This window comes from Panthera pardus, unplaced genomic scaffold (assembly GCF_024362965.1).
Source record: "Panthera pardus isolate Hobbes unplaced genomic scaffold, ASM2436296v1 HiC_scaffold_6, whole genome shotgun sequence".
Taxonomy (NCBI): domain Eukaryota; kingdom Metazoa; phylum Chordata; class Mammalia; order Carnivora; family Felidae; genus Panthera; species Panthera pardus.
Genome location: NW_026526991.1, coordinates 96,495,474 through 96,515,696, shown reverse-complemented (window position 1 = coordinate 96,515,696; position 20,223 = coordinate 96,495,474). Strand labels below are relative to the sequence as shown.

General features: G+C 37.4%; 1 protein-coding gene across 1 annotated transcript in view; it reads right to left on the bottom strand.

Moving 5' to 3' along the window:
* The window catches only part of LOC128774999 (C-type lectin domain family 1 member B-like), an 82,884-nt gene extending 66,744 nt beyond the window's left edge, over positions 1 to 16,140 (bottom strand). The window contains exon 1 of the mRNA XM_053895348.1: positions 15,946 to 16,140. Coding sequence (XP_053751323.1) covers positions 15,946 to 16,108 — 163 coding nt within the window. The 5' untranslated portion in view covers positions 16,109 to 16,140. The remainder of the gene's footprint in view (positions 1 to 15,945) is intronic.
* Positions 16,141 to 20,223: the final 4,083 nt, after the last annotated feature.

The window sequence follows — 20,223 nt, the reverse complement described above, 5'->3', positions numbered from 1 at the left end:
CCATCTAGGAACATAGTATAGTTATCAATTTATTTATCTTCTTTTTTTTTTAATGTTTTTAATGTTTATTTATTTTTGAGAGACAGAGACAGAGTGTGAGCAGGGAAGGGTCAGAGAGAGAGAGGGAGACACAGAGTCCAAAGCAGGCTCCAGGGCTATCAGCACAGAGCCTGATGCGGGGCTTGAACTTACGGACTGAGAGATCATGACCTGAGCCGAAGTCAGACGCTTAACTGACTGAACCACCCAGGTGCCTCTATTTGTCTTCTTTAATTTCTCTTATTGGTGTTTTATAATTTTCAGCATATAGATGGTACATATGTTTTGGTATATATGCACTTTATGTGATACTGTACCCAAACCAAAGTGAGTTTGCTCCTTGGTGAGTCACAGATAGAAACTACACCAAGTGAGTTGTCACACAAAGGAAACTTTATTTGCAGTAAATAAGGACATCATGGGGAGTAACTAAAGTCGTGACACGCAAAGCAATGGAGAATAGGTTCCTTTTTTTTAGAGCTAGGATGAAAAAGAGGATCCACATCACCATATGTAGAGAAGCACATGGGGTCACACATGCACCTTAAGAAAACAGGCCTCCACACACACTGTGTGTTACGTAAATAAGGTTTGTGCTCCTCCTTGGGGGAAGATTTTTGTATTATGAGGTACAGATATTATCAATCATTCTAGACGTCACTCCATGATCTGTCTGAGCGGGTGTGAGTCGGGTTACACTCAAACTGGTCCAGATGATCTAGGCAGACTGAAGGTTTTGTGAAGACAGTCGCTATTGCTTGGGGGTGGTATTGCTTTCCACCTGCCAGAGTTAAGAGAGAAACTGGAAAGAAGATTTGCTTAGGGGAATTGTGGGACAAAGGTCGGGGAGTATAAGCTGATGGGCAGTAAAGGTCAGATCTTGGGGTCTAGCATATGACAATACTATTGTAAATGGTATTTTTGTTTATTTCAATTTCCAATAGCTTAATTTTAGCCTATGGAAACAAACTGATTTTACATACTGTCCTTGATCTGAAACTGGACTAAACCCACTTATTAGTTTTAGGGGGATATGGGCAAAACTTTAAGGTTTTCTATGTTGGCAATTATGTCCTTTTGCATTCCAATCTGTATCCCTTTTTTATTTCTTGCTTTGAACTGAAATGGCCTCCCTTCGGATGGTGAAGAGGGGTGGTGAGTGCAGATATCTTTGCCTCATTACCAGTGTTAAAGGAAAGTACTTAATCTTTCACTGCTAAGTATAATATTACCTGGAGGGTTTGTTTTCTTAAATGTCATTATCATGTTGAGGAAAATCTCACTTATTCCTAGTTTACTGAGATGTATCATGAAATGATGGTGAATTTGTGGTGCTTTACCTGCATCTTCTAAGGTTATCCTGTAGTTTTCCTTCCTTAGCCTATCAATCAGGTAAATCACCCCAATTCGTTAATCTTGCATATGCGGAGTAAATCCGACTCCATCACGATGCGTAATCTTTTCAATAAATTGCTCTATGAGATTCAATGAACTATTTGTTAAGGATTTTTGCCTATATTTTGTGCATACAGGCTGTGGATTCTTGTCTATTGGGTTTCACTATCCAAGGAACACTGGCCTCACAGAATGAGTTGGAATATTTTCTAATTTTGTCTGTTTCCTGGAAGAGTTTTTTTTTTCTTTTTAAATTTTATTTTTATTCCGTAAGTATTTCCTGGAATCCACCCAGAAGCCATCTGGGGTTCTTTCTGGAATGTTTTAACTACAAATTGAATAGCTAGCTCATTTTAGATATAAAATGACATCCAGATTATCAAATTCTTCTTGAGTGTGTTTTGAAACATCAATTTTTTCAAGAAATCAATGTCTTTTAGGTTTTAGAATTTATTGGCAAAAACTTCTGCATAATATTCCCCTATAATTGTCGGTGAATCCTTCAATGTCTGTAATAATGTCACTCTTATTCCTCGTATTGGTGATTTATGCCTGTTCTTTCTCTTGATCAGCCTGGCTATGGGTTTATCAATGTTGTGGGCCTTTTCAAAGCTTACTGTACATTTCTTTTATTATTTCTTTTATTTCCGACTTCACTGATTCCTGCTCTTCATTTTATGACTTCTTTCCTTCACTTGATTTGGGTTTTATTTCCTTTTCTTATTCTAGGTTTTCAAGGCAGAAGTTGCAATTATTTATTTTTAATGTTTATTTATTCTTGAGAGACAGAGCATGAGCAGGGGAGGGGCAGAGAGAGAGAGGGAGATGCAGAATCTGAAGCAGGCTCCAGGCTCTGAGCTGTCAGCACAGAGCCCGATGCGGGGCCCAAACCTGCGAACCACAAGATCAAGACCTGAGCTAAAGTGGGACACTCAACCCACTGAACCACCCAGGTGCCCCATAGAAGTTGTGATTATATTTGCAGCAATGAGGATGGAACTGGAGGGTATTATGCTAAGTGAAATAAGTCAGTCAGAGAAAGACAGATATATGTTTTCACTTATATGTGGAACTTGAGGGACTTAACAGAAGACCATGGGGGAAGGGAAGGGGGAAAAAATAGTTAAAAACAGAGGGAGGGAGGAAAACCATGAATGACTCTTAAATCCAGAGAACAAACTGAGTGTTGATGGGAGGGGCAGAGGAGAGGAGAAAATGGGTGATGGGCATTGAGGAGGGCACTTGTGGGATGAGCACTGGGTCTTGAATGCAAGGGATGAATCATGGGCATCTACCCCCAAAACCAAGAGCACACTATATACACTATATATTAGCCAACTTGACAATAAATTATATCTTGAAAATAAAATAAAAGCATCTCAGTAAAAATTAAAAGAAGTTGCAATTATTGATTGATTAGAAAAATTACTTCAAATGTAAGCATTGAATGTTATACATTTCCCTGTAAACATTGATTTCACTGCATCCCACATATTTTACTATCTTGTTGATTTCTTTTCATCCAATTCAAATTATTCAAAATTTTTCCTCTAAAACAAACAGAAAAGATATTGTTTAAATTTTCTTCATGATTTTGTCTGACCTATGCATTATTTCCAAAGGTATTGTTTAATTGTCAAACATTGTGAGACTTTTCAAATATTTTCCTGTTATTGGTTCTAGAATGAATCCACTGAGTGATCTCTAATCTGTGTGACTTCATTTTTTTTTTAATTTGTTGAGACTACTATTAAGGACTTACCGTGGTTTAAAAATATTTTAATGCTCTATGTGCTTTCAACAGAATGTGCATTCTTCTGTTGTTGACTGGAGAATTCCATAAATGCCATTCAGGTCAGTTTGGTAGATAACACTATCCAAGTCCTCACTATCCTTACTGGTTTTGTGAATGTAATTATTGAGTATTAAGAAAGGAGTCTTGGGGCGCCTAGGTGGCTCCGTCGGTTAAGCATCTGACTTTGGCTCCGGTCATGATCTCCTGCTTCTTGAGTTTGCCCCACATAGGGCTCTGTGCTAACAGCTCAGAGCCAGGAGGCTTCTTTGGATTCTGTGTGTCGCTCTCTCCCTGCCCATCCTCTGCTCGAGCTCTGTCTGTCTCTCTCTCTCAAAAAAAAAAAAAAAAAAATACTAAACATTGAAAAAATTTAAAAAATAAATTTAATTTTTAATTATAGTGTCCAGCTATAATCATAGATGTGTCTATTTTTCCTTTTAATTCTATAAAGGTTATATTTTGTTACTTCAAACTATTTCTAACACAGAGAAGGTAAAAAAAGCCATATAACAAACACAGGTACTAACTTTAAAAACTTTAAACGTGGAATAGATACTGGTATTTTTCCATGTACTTTAGATTCAGATCTAGTGGGAAGGTCCTTGAACTCCTTCCCAAGCCCATTTCCCTACTTCTATAGGGAAAACCTGCTCCTGAAGTTTATGTGTATCCTTTGTCTTCTTTTCCAAGATTGTTTTGACTACTGATGGTCATACATATTCTGTATGTTACCTTAGAGAAGTTCCATGTGCACTTGAGAAAAATATGGATTCTGTTGTGAGTAGACTGTTGTCTACAAGACTCCTAGGTGTGTTGGATCGAAGTGTTTTTCAAGACTTCTGTTTTCTTTACTGATCTTCTGTCTGATTTCTCTGCAAGCCAAGTCTAGTAGTGAAGAACTCCCTTAAGTTTTGTTTGTATGGGGAAGTCTATCTCTCTGTCTCATTTCTTTTTTTTTTTTATTTTTTTAAGTTGATTTATTTACTTTGCTAGAGTGAGAGATCACAAGTGGGAGAGAGAGGAGAAAGAGGGAGAGAGAGAGAATTCCAAGCAGACTTCACACTGTCAGCACAGAGCCTGGTATGGGGCTTGAACCCACAAACCTTGAGATCATGACCTGAGCAGATACCAAGAGACAGAGGCTTAACCTTTGTCTATGACAAAGGAAACATACAACAACAACCTCAAAAAGCCATGCACACATTCAGTGTAATCCCTATCGAATTTCTAATGGCATATTCACAAAGATAGAGAAGACAATCCTAAAATTTATTTGAAACAACAAAAGAACTTCAGTAGACAAAGCATTCCTGAGATGAAGAACAAAACTGGAGGCATCCCAATTCCTGATTTTAAACTATACTACAAAGCAATAATAATCAAAATAGCATGGTACTGGCGTAAAAATAGACTAATGGAACAGAATCAAGGGCCCCAAAACAAACCCATGCATATAGACCCTACTGATATTTACAAGTAAGCCAAGAAAACTCAGTGGGGAAAGGATAATCTCTTCAGTAAATGGTGTTGGGAAAACTGGACAAACATGTAGAACACTGAAACTGGACCCCTATCTTAAACTCAAAATTGACTCAAAATGAATTAAAGGCCAAAACATAAGACATGACACCATAAAACTGCATGGAGAAAACCTATAGTAAAAGCTCCTGGCCTTGGTCATGGTAATGACTTTTTTAGATAGGACACCAAAAGCACAAGAAACAAAAGTAAAAATAAATATGCTGAAATTCTAGTTCCCACTACCTGTATGACCTTATTTGGAAATAAGGTCTTTAGAGATGTAATCAAGTTAAAATGAGGTCATTAGGGAGGGGGCGAATCAAATATGGTGAGTCTCCTTATAAGGAGGAGGACATGTGAACAGTGACAGAGAAAAAGAATGCCCTGTGATGACAAGGGAAAGATGGGGTGACACAGAGACAAACCAAGAAACACCAAGGATCACCCACAACCACCAAAAGCTGGGAAGAGGAGAGGAAGAATTTACTCCAATGGAGTAAAATAGTCTCAAATGGAGCTTGGCCCTGCCACTGCAATTCTAAACTTCTCACCTCCACAACAATGAAAAACTAAATGCACGTTGTTCAAAGACACCCAGGTTGTGGTAGTTGTCATGGCAGCCCAAGGAATCACTACAACACCCTGTAACCAGCACCCAGATTATTACACTCCATATTATCAGCACCTGAGAAATGCACCTTGGACATGGTTTCTTTCCAAGCATAACTCTGCACCATGGTAAAGACTAGTCATTCCCCCATTATTATTATTCTTAGGAATAAATCCATACAGCAGGAATTTTGACCTCATTTCTTTCTTTTTATATATTTTTTAAATATTTATTTATTTTTGAGAGAGAAATGGAGTGTGAGTGAGGGATGGAACAGAGAGTGAGGGAGACAGAATCAGAAGCAAGCTCCAGGCTCTGAGCTGTCAGCACAGAGCCCGATGTGAGGCTTGAACTCATGAACTGTGGGATCAAGACCTGAGCCAAAGTTGGTCACTTAACCAACTGAGCCATCCAGGCACCCCCCCCCCCAAAATACGTTTTTAAACAATCATTGCAACCACATTCAGTCTCTTTATTTTTCATCCTTTTTTCTCATGGCTATGAAAATGAGTCTTATCTTGCCTTAAAAGTCTCATCTTGCTGTGCCTGGGTGGCTCAATCGGTTAGCATCCAACTTCAGCTCAGGTCATGTTCTCTCACTTTGTGAGTTCGAGCCCGCGTCTGGCTCTGTGCTGACAGTGCAGAGCCTGGAGCCTGCTTCAAGTTCTGTGTGTCCCTGTCTCTGCCCCTCTCCCCCCTCTTAAAAATAAACATTAAAAAAGTTTAAGAAGTGTGATCAGTCCCAAGGCTCCTGGGTGGCTCAATTGGTTAAGCCGACTTCAGCTCAGGTTATAATCTCACACTTGTGAGTTTGAGCCCCTTGGGCTCTGCACCGACGCTGACAGCTTGCTTGGGATTCTCTCTCTCTGCCCCTCCCCCACTCACACCGTCTCTCACTCAAAATAAATAAGCTTAAAAAAAAAAAAAAGAAGTGTGATCAGTCCCAAATACTGATGAAGGAACAGAACCGAGTACAATACGAAATTGTCTCCTTCAGGCTGCTTTTTCTTTCACCCTGTATGAGCCTTGAGAAGCTAAATACTGAACTATCTGATGTATACTAAAATGGGAAGATGCAACACCTAGACTAAAAAGACTGAAAAACATCTCACGTCCACCATTTCCCTGGCTGAAAACAATGGTTCTTCCAGGTCTCTGTTACACCAGGTCTCTGTGTCTCCTCCTCGGCAGAGACATCTGCACCAGTTAACAAGTGCTTCCAAACAAAGTGGCCAAATTATACCGGAGGCAATTCTAACAATTATCCTAGCTCAAGACATACAAATTTCCCAGAAAGCATTTACTCAGGTTTAGTAGAGTAGACGTACTTGCTCCTCTTTAGTATCAATCTTCACGAGACTAGACTGCAGATCCTGGCATGCCACCTTGCTCCTCTCCCAAGTTTCCTCTTCTTTTGAAAAGTGGTAACAGCTTTTTAGACAACAGTACCATTTTCCTTGAAATGTGTCATTGTCTTCATTCCATAATCATGGGTTAGAAAACAATATTGTTAAAATGCCGATACTACCCAAAGCAATCTACATATTCAATGCAATCCCTATCAAAATAACACCAGCATTCTTCACAGAGAGAGAACAAACAATCCTAACATTTGTATGGAACCCGAAAAGACCCAGAATAGTCAAAGGAATATTTAAAAAGAAAACCAAAGCTGGAGGCATCATAATTCCAGACTTCATGCTGTATTACAAAGTTGTTTTCATCAAACAGTACGGTACTGACACAAAAACAGACACATAGATCAATGGAACAGAACAGAGAACCCAGAAATGGACCCACAAATGTATGACCAACTCATCTTGGACAAAGCAGGCATAGACACTACAGTGGAAAAAGACAGTCTCATCAGCAAATGGTGTTGGGAAAACTGGACAGTGACATGCAAATGAACCTGGACCACTTTTTGACACCATACATAAAAATGTACTCAAATGGATGAGATGCGTAAGGCAGGAAACCATCAAAATCCTCGAGGAGAAAACAGGCAACAACCTCTCGGACTTCGGCCATAGAAACTTCTTACTAGACATGTCTCCAGAAGCAAGGGAAATAAAAGCAAAAATGCACTATTGGGACCTCATCAAGGTAAAAAGATTCTGCACAGTGAAGGAAAGCATCCACAAAACGAAAAGGCAACCGACAGAATGGGAGAAGATATTGGCAAATGACATATCAGATAAAGGGCTAGTATCCAAAGTCTATAAAGAACTTATCAAACTCAACACCCAAAAAAACAAATAATCCAGTGAAGAAATGGACAAAAGATATGAACACACACTTTTCCAAAGAAGACATCAGATGACTGACAGTCACATGAAAAGATGCTCCACATCACTCATCATCAGGGAAATACAAATCAAAACCACAATGAAATACCACCTCACACCTGTCAGAATGGCTAAAATGAGCAATTCAGGCAACAACAGATGTTGGCAATAATGTGGAAAAAGGGGAACCCTTTTGCACTGCTGGTGGGAATGCACACTGGGGCAGCCACTGGAGAACAGAATGGAGGTTCCTCAAAAAAATTAAAAATAGAACTACCCTATGACCCTATGCAGTTCTGCACTACTGCAACTGCACTACTAGGTGTTTATCCGAAGGACACAAAAATGCTGAAGGGGAACGTGCACCCAATGTTTATAGCAGCACTATCAACAATAGCCAAACTGTGGAAATGGACCAAATGTCCATCGATGAATGGATAAAGATGTGGTGTATATATATATGTGTGTGTGTGTGTGTGTGTGTGTGTATACATATATATATATGTATACACACACACACACACACATATATAATGAAATATTAGCCATCAAAAAGAATTAAATCTTGCTATTTGCAGCAATGTGGATGGAACTAGAGTGTATTATGCTAAGCAAAATAAGTCAATCAAAGACAAGTATCATATGATTTCACTCAATGTGGAATTTAAGAAACACAACAGATGAACATAGGGGGAGAGAAGAAAAATAAGATAAAAAACAGAGAGGGAGGCAAACCATAAGAGATATTTCAATGCAGAGAACAAACTGAGGGTCACTGGAGGGGTTTGGGTGGGGAGATGGGCTAAATTGGTGAATGGCATTAAGGAGGGCACTTAGGATGTGCACTGGGTGTTACATATGTACATGATGAATCACTAAATTCTGTTCCTGAAACCATTACTACACTGTATGTTAACTAGCTTGGATTTAAATAAAAGAAAAAAGAAAAAATAACCGAATGCGTCATGGTCTTTATCTTGAAACAAAAGCCGCATGATCCTCAACCATGAGACAACTTAGAGACCTTTCCTTTCCCTGTATTTCTTCCTTACTTCACACTGAATGATGAAAAAAATAGGTGGTTTTCCTGTATCCCAAAAGTCTGTTGGGAATAGTTTTGGCCAAACTGTGGGGCCAGAGATCATGTCTCAGACCTCAGACCATTGCTCGGATTACACTGAGAAATCATGACTTCCCAACTACAGATACACTGCTCCAATATGAAGCAGTTCTCCCTTCAGAAGAAATCCACCAAAGTGACTATAAGAGAATGGTATTAATTCCAAGGGATCTATATTGGAGAAAATTCATCACAGGCATAAATCACTCAATCAAATCAAAATGACTTCGTGAAAGGCAACAGTTCAATTAGCTATAATAAAGAAAATGGATTTGATTTTTTAAAAAGGTCAGCAAAATTAAAGAGCCTAACTAAGTTCAATGTAAAGTTTTAAAGTTATATATCAAAATGGGATCATTTTGACATATGGGGTCATTCCATGGAAAAAAAATCTGTAAACTACTAGTGTAATTATTCAGTACATACCTGTACTGAATTGATTGCAGTGAATTGAGTGATCTCCAACTTCTGCTAAGGAAGCATTTTTTTCTTCTGTTTTTTTCATATCTTGCTTGGTGGCACCAGAATACCTATGAAAAACTTCAATTCATATTATAAAATTAAGGTCTTGAATGCTTGTAATAGATCACTTTATTATAATCACTCTAATTCTAAATGGCATAGTGAATGTTGCTGATTAAATGAAAGTACAACCAGAGAAAATGTTAGGTTAAAATATGTTGAAGTGTCAATGGGGCACCTGGGTGGCTTAGTCGGTTAAGTGTCCAACTTTGGCTCAGGTCATGATCTCACGATCCATGAGTTCGAGCCCCACATCGGGCTCTGTGCTGACAGCCCAAAGTCTTCTTTGGATCCTCTTGCCCCCCCCCCTTCTGCCCACCCCCACTCTCCTGTGTTCTCTCTATCTCTCTCTCAAAAATAAAGACATTCAAAAAAAACAAAAAGAGAGAAAGAGAGAGATTAAGACCTCAAGAACCTAAATACTACCATTTCTTGTGACTAACCAATTCCCTTGTCCTTTCCTTTTTGTCTATCCAAGGACACATGGTATAGAACTAATTTTGGCAGGACCTCTAAGAAGATTGCAACATGGTATTTATGCGCCTCTAAAAATAGTCAACTTCACTGGGGCTCCTGGCTGGCTCAGTCCATAGAGCAAGCCACTCTTGATCTCAGGGTCATGGGGGTTGGGTGTGGGGCCTCCTTGAAAAATAAAAACAAAAATTTTAAATATACAGAAATGGCCAATTTTGAAACACAAGTTTCTGCAACTCAAATGACAAAAAATCACAAAACTGTACACATACAAACTAATGCTGACCAACGCTTACAGTTTTCTTCACCATTTCACCACTCAATATTACTCAGTATAGTTACTGAGTCACACTCTTTTCTCAATTCAACAGCTATTTCAAGTATTTATACTTTGTCTAAATTATCTGGTGCACCTCCTTGCCCCTTCCTCTCAGAATATGGCCTCATCTGCTCCTTTGCATGGAAACAGTCACCAGCAAGGATATTTTCTCCTCACCTTCCTGCACCTCCTCCTACAGATACACAGGTATCTCTCACTCTACCCCAGAAAAAAATGTGCATTGCATTGAACAAGTGTGAAACTCTCACCCCTGCTCTGGATTTCATCCCGTATCGAATCTTTGGTGATCTTGATCTCCTACTGTCATTTTCTCTCTTGAACCCTCCACAGTTTCCTTCTCATGGTTCCCTTCTCTTGCATATGATCATCTCAAGTCAGCTTTCCCACAAAGTTCCTGTCCTTTCTTTTTCATATTTTTTGTAACAGAGTTCTTTTCTTTACTGTCAGATTGGGTGTTAGCATAAGATTATTCACATTCCTCCATTCATGAGACACTTACCACATTGCTGTCAGAACTGGTTTTTCTTCCTTAGTTAGCAAGTTGTTAGCTACCCTAAATTGTAGCCAGGACCTTAAGCATTACATTTATTTAGTTTGGTAGTCATTTCATCTCATCTCCCTACTTCTCTCACATGCTGTAACTAATGCACATTTCAATTACTCCCTTCATACGTTTTACATACAGTATTATTCCTTCTTTATGTATTGATTCATTTTTAACTATTTCAGCTGATAAAAATGTATCAGGACATACACATATGTTTGTGCTCTTGCCTTTTTTTTCCATTTCATATGCTTTTGCTAAAATTCATGCATATTGTTGGATAACATTGTCGTTGTTTTGATTGTCACATAAATTCCATTGGTAAATCAATTGCAGAGATCTCATTTACTCTCCCATTAGTGATCTTTTGAGTGGTTGTGAGATGTTCGATGTTGTGAATGGCACTGCTACAAACTGTTCTGTAGATGTTCATTTCTGTGTATGTGCAAGTATATCTGTTGGATATACACTTAGGGTGAGAATTACTGAATCATGTTGAGTTTTAGAAGATAGTACCAAACTGACAACGTGCTTGTATCAGGTTATACTCCCTTTAACAATGTTCGAGATCGTATAGATCCACTTATTTACAAGGCTTGGTAAATGTTTCACTTAGTCATAATTGAAAAAATACTTTTCTGTATTCACAGTCTCTGCTTCCTAATGTGTGAATGAGTTTTAGCCGTTACAGTCAGGCTTTGACCATACCCACTATCCCACTGGAGCTACTCTAGAAAATATTTCGGCCTCTCTCTTGCCAAATTTAATAAGCTTACTTCTAGCCATTATAATACCTGATCCTCCTGTACTATTTGGAATCCTTGACTATCTTTGCTTTCTCTCCATGATAGCATAATGTTTTGGACTCCCACCTACTTGTTTAACCAAGCATCATGGTTTTTCACTGTTTTTACTCATCTTTTACCTCCAGCTAAATGTTGATTTATCCTAAGATCCCCTGCCTCACCCTTGTTCTTCTAGCCTAATCTACTCTCCCTGGTTTGACAAGGTAGAGCATGGTCCAGCTTCTGCTTTCCTCTATGATATCTTCCAGTATCTTTCATCCAGGCATCTTCCTTGATCTCCAGACTTTTAATACCACCGTGTACGTGGTGATGGTCTGTGTCTGCTGTTAAAACCCACTCTAACAGACATAGGCCAATCTCATTCTTTCTGGTCATCTCCACTGATATATAAAAGCACCTCACTCCTTACCATTATTAGCACACCTACGCAAACACCAAACCGTACTTAGTGTTCTTCTTGTGTTCTCTGTAATATTTAGTATTATTTAGTAATATTTAGTAATATTTAATTTTAGTAATTAAAATTTAGTAATATTTAATATTTGGAAGACATCCACCAAGGTGTGTAAGCCTCATGTCAAATGGTATCACTGATTCAATTGTCTCCTTCACGCACTCATATTCTAGCAATTCTTCTCATTGAAGATTTCTCATATATGGTGCCTATCCTTCATTACTTCTTCGTAACACTAATTCAGTCATTCTAACTAACCCTGATTCCTGAAACATCCTGTTATCTTCTCCCTCCACCTACTTGCCGATCTGTTGAGATTGACCTTTCCCAAATCCCTATCGCCTCATGGGACAGGAGTCATGTTTTTCCCTCACATAAAACCTTTCAGTGGTTTCTTTTGTTTTTAGAACAGATCTAGAATTTCTTAAGATATTAAAATTATCAAAACGTGCATACCTAGGCAAACCTATTTACAGCTACTTCTTAATTCTCCTAAAACATCCAGTTCTTTGATTCTTGTTTTCTATGCCTGGATAAGTAGTCTCTCTACCCCAAGCTTCCTGATTAAGTCCTACCTGTCCTTTATAGCATATCAATTATTATCTCCTGGAGGAAAGTTTTCTGGACCTCAGCATGAAATATTCTATTCAGCTGATATCTTAAAGCCATTACCCCAGCACTAATAATATTTTATTTTAAAAACTGCTTTGTTTACGGGCACCTGGATGGCTGTCAGTTGAGTGTCTGACTTCGGCTCAGGTCTTGATCTTAGGGTTCATGATTTCCAGCTGCTCATCAGGCTCCCTGCTGTCAGCACAGAGCCCACTTAGGATCTTCTGCCTTCTCTTTCTGCCCCTGACCCCAGCTCATGCTCTCGCTCTCTCTCTTTCTCAAAAATAAATAAAACATTAAAAATAAATAGGAGTGCCTCGGTGGCTCAGTCAGTTAAGCATATGACTTCTGCTCAGGTCACGATCTCACGGTTGATGAGTTTGAGCTCAGCACCGGGTTTTGCACTGGTGGTGAGGAGCCTGCTTGGGATTTTCTCTCTCCCCATCTCTCTCTGCCCCTCTCCCATTTGCGTGCTCCCTCTCGCTTTCAAATAAATAAATTAATTAATTAATTAACCTCATCTTTAAAAAATATATAACTGTTTCATTTAAAAAAAAATCTTCCCCTTTAAACTGAGGTCATTAAGTGCTGATTTTTTAAAAGTCCTGTACCTTTAGTATCTATCATATAAAGGCCCTGACCCAGAAAGATCCTCGAAATTGTTGCTGAATTCATGAGCCAAAGGATTAAAAAATCAGGAAGAAGATATTTAAAAAGCATTGTATATAAATTTTTAACAATTGATATGAAAAATATAAAAAGTGATATAAAAATAAATCAACCTTATATTCCTCTGTGATTTAAGCAGTATTGCAGTATGATAAGAAGTGTACTACTCAAAGAAAGATTTTTCCAATTCTCTGGTCATATGGAAAACTTCCTCCTTCACAAAATATAAAGATGAATATATATGTAAACCTCACTGTACATTTCAGCAAAATTTTGTGCCATTACAGCCATGACATACACTATTTTGTGTGGTGTAAAAGCTAAGTGATGGCAAAATAGCAAAATCATCGTCATCGATATTATAAACACCATCATGATTACTAACATTTCTATAGGACTCTATAGTTTACAAAGGCTCAGCAGAAGTTCAGTTATGGTATCTCATTTTTCACTCTAGCTCATTGTTCTCATAAAAAAAAAAATGTGTGTGCCCGATACTCACGCATATATCTCAAGCCTGTGTTTGCCAGCAGGAGGAAAAAACATGTAACTCCCAGGGTTAATGCAACCTTACGCCGTGGAAATTCTGTACAAATTCAGAAAGCAAAAATATACTGTAAGCATTGAGCTTAGGAAAGCCCTCAGAGTTGGAACAAAATGGAATTCATTCTGGAATTGGAAATGAATATCCCTTTTTACTGTGATTACAAATATCCTTGAATTTTACATTTACATATACCCCTTGATCTATGAAGAACCGGACAAATAACGTCAAATATACAGAAACCCAATTATCATGATTTCACTTCTTACTTGAAATCATATTTTCACAAAATAAGAAAGCAAACAAAAAACTTTACCTCTCCTTTCATCCATTGAACATCTTTCGTCCATCTGTCTCCTTGAATAGGGTGATATCAGATTCGTGCACGTCGCTCTCTACTCGCTCATTTTTGAGGACTGGAGGCAAAGAACACAGTTCGAATCCTGTGCAAAGTGGCCTGAGGCATTAAAATGGCAATATTTCTCATTACGTAACAGGGACAGCTAAATGAATGATAAGCATGATCATCTGAAATAAACAGGTTAAAGCAAATATCTGGGAATATTAGGGAAAATTTTTTTTCATCTTTGTAATGCCTTACAACAGAGATTCTACACAATTAAATAATGGTCCATGACCATTTTGTGGGCATGTTATGTTAAGCATTCACTTCTTTCAAAATCATTGAATTCATGGCCAAAATTTAATAATTGATATATTCCATACTCACCTAAAACTCTAGGCTTATATCATCTTTTGAAAATTACGTTTGATCACTTAGTGCCTGTGTTATGCCCAAATGGCAATTATATTGACACCAAATAGACTAAGCCCTTCTTACTAAGGACACACACACACCAATTTAACCAACACTGCGCCTGCTACATTGCTTATGTCAGACCCTGCTCATTCATTCATATTATCCCTTGAACTTTAGAGTCAGTGGATCATGACTCCTTTTTAAAGTATGAGGAAAATATGAAAATCATGAGATTCAAGGAAAGGGAGTTTAGGAAGTAACATTAAATGAGGGAAGCATGACTTATAATTCTAACAGTGGTGATTGATTTCTTTTCTGTTTGTGGATGAGGAAAACTGAGCTTAAAGGAATATATATAGTATTCCCAATGTCAGACTGTAAATGATACTCTTTAGTTAAAATAAACTTATATTATAAATATATATAAATAAACATGCGTAAAATATATTAAATGATAGTCTAGTTCAAGTAAATATATGTCAAAATATTATGTTATATTTAAAAGGGAAATACATACTCAGCTCAAGTATACATGTCATAAAAATAGCTTATTTATGTTTATCCAAAAATATGATCCTTCACCTACACTTGGCTTATAGAAAATATTTTCACAAAAAATACATAATAATCTCTCTCCCCTAGAAATAAAATACACAGTGATTAAAGAGGAGAAGACATTTTCCCCAAAAGAATATTTTTGGTAACTATAGAAAGAATCAGATAACTGTTTTTCCTCAATAGATATGGTTTTTGGTTTTTTAAAAGATCTTAATATTTCACCATTTAATTACATTATAGTGTCAGAAAACTTGAACAATCATCAAATAATGATAAAATGTATATACACACTGTCATTTGTTTTTCAATAAATATTCCCTCTACAAAAGTGCCAAATTATATATCTTAAGGTCGTGTATTCCTAGCTAACCGGTTTTTGTTTAGTTGTATTTTAATTGACTGCCTGTATAACAAAATAATAAGAAACTAAATTGGAAATATAAAGCTGGATTTATTTTGCTAGAAAAATACTCCTATTGTCAAAGCATCAAACTTTTTTATTACACTTAACTGAAAGAAGAGAGAATTTAACTTTTGGATAGTTCATTGCTAACTGGTTAGGTAGCACCCATAGAGGTAACAGGGGAAAAATCACAGATTTATACTGTCTAAAAAAGAATCACATACTCCTTAAAACACCTCAGGATTAAAAAAAATCATATTCTGCATCAGAAATATTCTGATCCACTTCTTTCCTCATTTGCAGAATAAAGTTAACATTCAATATGGATTAACATGGATCCAGGAGTCAGTTCTTGGGGCAACAGTCCAAAGCCCTCCCAACTTTGTCCACAGCTTTCCCATAGCAAATGCTTCTTCATCCCTCTCTGCTGGACAATGTGACAGCACAGGCACGGGTCACCCAACCTCACTGGCTGCAATACCTCATCGTACCTGGGATTTCACAGCCGGAAAAGAGCTTGGTCAGGATCACAGCTACGATGATGTGCTGGCTCTGGGGGCCTTTCACCTCTGCTTTGACTCCAGAAGGTACTAGTTGACGTGCTTGACTGACTCTCAGAGAGACCGTGTCAGGAGAAAGATAGCCGATGGCCATGTGACATTAGATACTCCCCCGCATCTTTTCCACTGTCCTCAGGGTCTCCTTTACTCTTGCACTCTGTGTCAGACAGGAGTCCTAGAGACCTCAAATGCTGAAGTTTGCAGACATTCTGTGGATCGGTACAAACCTGAGCTTCAGCAGTTACCTTGAAGCATAAAAAAACAAAAAGGCATTCTCAAAATCTCATGAGGTTAGGAAATGCTTAACAATAAATGTAAAAATTTATAAAAATAGAAAGGGAAATATCCACATTCAACTTGACATGATTGTTTTTCTTTTTACAAAATGAAGGTAAATTACCAACTACTTTATTTTTACTATTTATATATATAAATAAATATTATAAATTGCGTATACATTTTGGACTCTGTTTTTAACAAACATCCTAAGGATAGCCATATTGCTTAATACATTATAGTAAATCTAAATACATAAAAATTGAGATAAATGATTTGAATATAGCACATACTTATTTGAATAATAGCACTACTTACTTGTTGTGTCCTTTTTAAACTGCCTGAAGAAACAGAGTCTTTACATAATAAAAATTAGGACAGAAAGAAAGAGACATGTTTAAAACACTAGGTTTGACTGTGCTCCTTTTAAAGCATTAAAGTCAAATTCATCTATTCAACCTCTTGTAGCAAAAACTATCAAAGCATTTTTAAAACTATATTATGTGTTTAATTCAGTGAGCAGCTCTATGCCCTTTTTAACCCTACAAGTAAGTGTTAGGCAGGAACAAAAGCAGGAACCATATGGTACGGTTTTTTCATATCAACCACATTGATCTGTCCATCTGAAGGGCCCCCAATGCTGTGAAGCTTCAAGCGTCTTCTTAGAAATGTGCAGTAATAACAATAAATCCACCTCGATGCCAGCCACACCAGGGGAAGTCTTTTCAAAAGCACTTTCTCCTGGTTGGAGCTCCCTTTTCCATCACTCCCAAAGCACAACTGCCTCATCCTCTTCTAAATACTGGTGGGAACACATGTGAAGTCTCTAGCTTTCTTTTTTCTGGTTTGCCTTTGGCTCACGCTGTTTCTTTTTAAGATCTAGCTCATTGCTTTCAGGAAGTAGGTTTCTGACAGGAATAGAGATAATGAAGAAAGCATTCTACGAATTTCCCATGCGACAGGGCTCTCTCTTAAAGGCAAACACGGTTTTCAAGCACACCTATGGACTGTGATCTGCCAGGCCCCGGGGTGTAATTCCTCTGCACGGCAGCCAGACATCTCTATCTATGCCTTATGTCAAATTCCCCAGTGCCAAACGACGTCGTTTAACAGAAATGTATTTCATTGTTTCTTTTGCTACCAACTATTATATACCTCACTGGTAAGGAATGATTAAGCCAGCACATGGACTTTGGACGTGTATTTTAGAGGGTGAAGAGTACGACCTCTAAACTCTCAGGGCAGCGCTGTCTTCCGGGTTGTGGGGTGATAAGACCCGCTGCAGTTTATTCCCCTTGTGCTTCTGAAGCAGCAGCTGAGTGAAGTGACTGACTTTGGAAGTCCCATCCTCTTCAGCAGCATCTAGAATATCTTCAGTGCAAATGAAGAGATTGGGCTTTATTAGGCAGTATTGACTAACATTTGTGTATATAAGGAACCAAGTGGAAAATGGACTCTAAAAGTTAGCATAGGTTGGGGGTGCCTGGGTGACTGACACATAAGCACCCAACTTCGGCTCACGGTCATGGACTCATGGTTTGTGGGTTCCGGCCCTGCCTTTGGCTCTGTGCTGTTAGCTCAGAGCCTGGAGCCTGCTTGGGATTCTGTGTCTCCCTCTCTCTCTGCTCCTCTGCCTCTCATGCTCTGTCTCTCTCCCTCTCTCAAAAATAAATAAACATTAAAAAAAATTTTTAAGGTTTAAGTTATCATAAGTTTATAGGAATGCATTGCCTGTTTTTTAATCTTTTTAAAAACTATATTATTTGTTTAATTCAGTAAGCCGCTCTATGCCCTGTTTGACCTAGAAGTTAAGTGTTAGTCAGAAACAAAAGCAATTTTGTTTTGTTTTTTCATATCAACCACATTAATCTGTCGTTTTTAAAAGTTGTATAGATTACTTATCATTGTTTAATATTAACAGATCAATTGATACGTATGTATTTCTAAAAATTTGAGGCAAACAACCAATGAAAGCAATTATTATTTCTTTATTTTTTTTCTTTGTTTCTTTGTTACTTTCTTTCTTTTTTTTTAAGTCTGTTTATGTATTTTGAGAGAGAGAGTACAAATGGGAAGGACAGAAGAGAAAGTGGTAGAGAGAGAGAGAATCTCAAGTGGGGCTCAAACTCTCAAACTGTGAGATCATGACCTGAGCCAAAGTCAGATGCTTAACCAACTGAGCCACCCAGATACCTCAGCAATTTTAGTTCTTAGGGCCTTAAATAAGATCCCAGATTTATCATAACTAAAATAGATAAAATAGGTTCTAGAAAAGCTATCAAACTATATAGCTTTAATATTTTATCAACAATATTTACAATAAATAAAAATGTAAAGTATTATTGTCAGACTATGGGTGTATGACTATTTTTTAGGATTTACTTTTAATTTTTCTAACTATTTGAGGAATGAAGCTATCATTAATTAGCCAATTATAAAGACATTATCCACAAAGATCTCTCTGTCCTTAAAACCTTCACACACTTTTGTACCCCAATAACAATGTATTTTTCGTGCTTTTTAAAATATTTCCTGTACCTCTTTTCTACTTCATCATTTATCTATCCTGTAAGTTTCCAGTAAAATATTACTCATGTTCACTATTTTTACATTCACCAAGTCTCGCCTGTTTCAAAGAAAAGTAAAAACTCTAATGATATTAGGTGAAAAGAATGATAAGGTAGTAGAAACCAAGATTTAATACCAAGATGAGGGGTGCCTAGGTGGCTCAGTCGGTTAAGTAACCGACTTCAGCTCAGGTCATGATCTCAGTTTGTGAGTTTGAGCCCCGCGTCTGGCTCTGTGCTGACAGCTCAGAGCCTGGAGCCTGCTTTGGATTCTGTGTCTCCCTCTCTCTCTGCCCCTCCTCCACTCATGCTCTGTCTCTGTCTCTCTAAATAAATAAATAAATGTTAAAAAAAATACCCAAGATGAAATCATAAATAAATACAATAAGAAAGAGAGATCTTCCTGATAACATAGTAGGACAGAACAAAGCAGAATAGTAGCAGGGTCTATAACTAAATTTCTGTGAACTTCATAATAAAGCAGGCAGACTGCATAAAATTTGGTGACAATATTCCAAAAGCAAAGGTCCATAGAAAATAGGTTTTCATTTTTTATATTATTTTTCTTATATATTCTTTCCACTTCTTGGTTTTTATAATAAAAATGATAAAAGTTAAGTGAGTGTGAAGAAATTATGAGTCCAAAATTCTTGGTAATGTTACCAGGCAAGGAATAAGGACATGTGATTTATCTCGAAAACAAATAGCTTATGTGAACAGGAATGAAAATGATGAAGGGAGACAGTTTGCTTTATTTGTGATCCTTAGACTATTTCCACGTGTAATTTTTGTTCAATAACATACATTGGTACATTAAATCTCACATTATTTGGAGCATTTCTGTTACACTTTTGCCTTTAGTAGCTAAAGATTTAGGCCTTGATTTGCCCTCTCCAGTCACAACTTCTCTTGCATTCTTCTTACCTTAGTTTCAAAAAGAGTCATTAAAGCTCTTCATTAAAGACTTCAGCATTCACTAAATCTGTGAGCAGAAACAGAACTACCATAAAATAAGAGTTGTTTCCTCTCATGCTTTCCATTTTTCTTGTTTCCCCATTATATACCCTATCTCAAGCAGAAATTATGAAATAATATTCAGTTGAATTGTGTTTTTATAGAAATGTCAAGATAGACTCTCTTGTTTTCTAAGTCACTTATCTTTAATGCCATTTTGGTACAGGCAACAATGCAAAACAAACCTTTCTAAAATTTGAGTTGCCCAAAAGTGTGAAAGATACTGAGTTCATTATCACTTGAGATTTTAAACAGAAGTAAGATCGCCATAGTTTAAAATCTTGTGGAAGGAACATCCACACTAATGGTATTTTCCATTCATAATGTACAAAATTTTATTACATAGAATGGA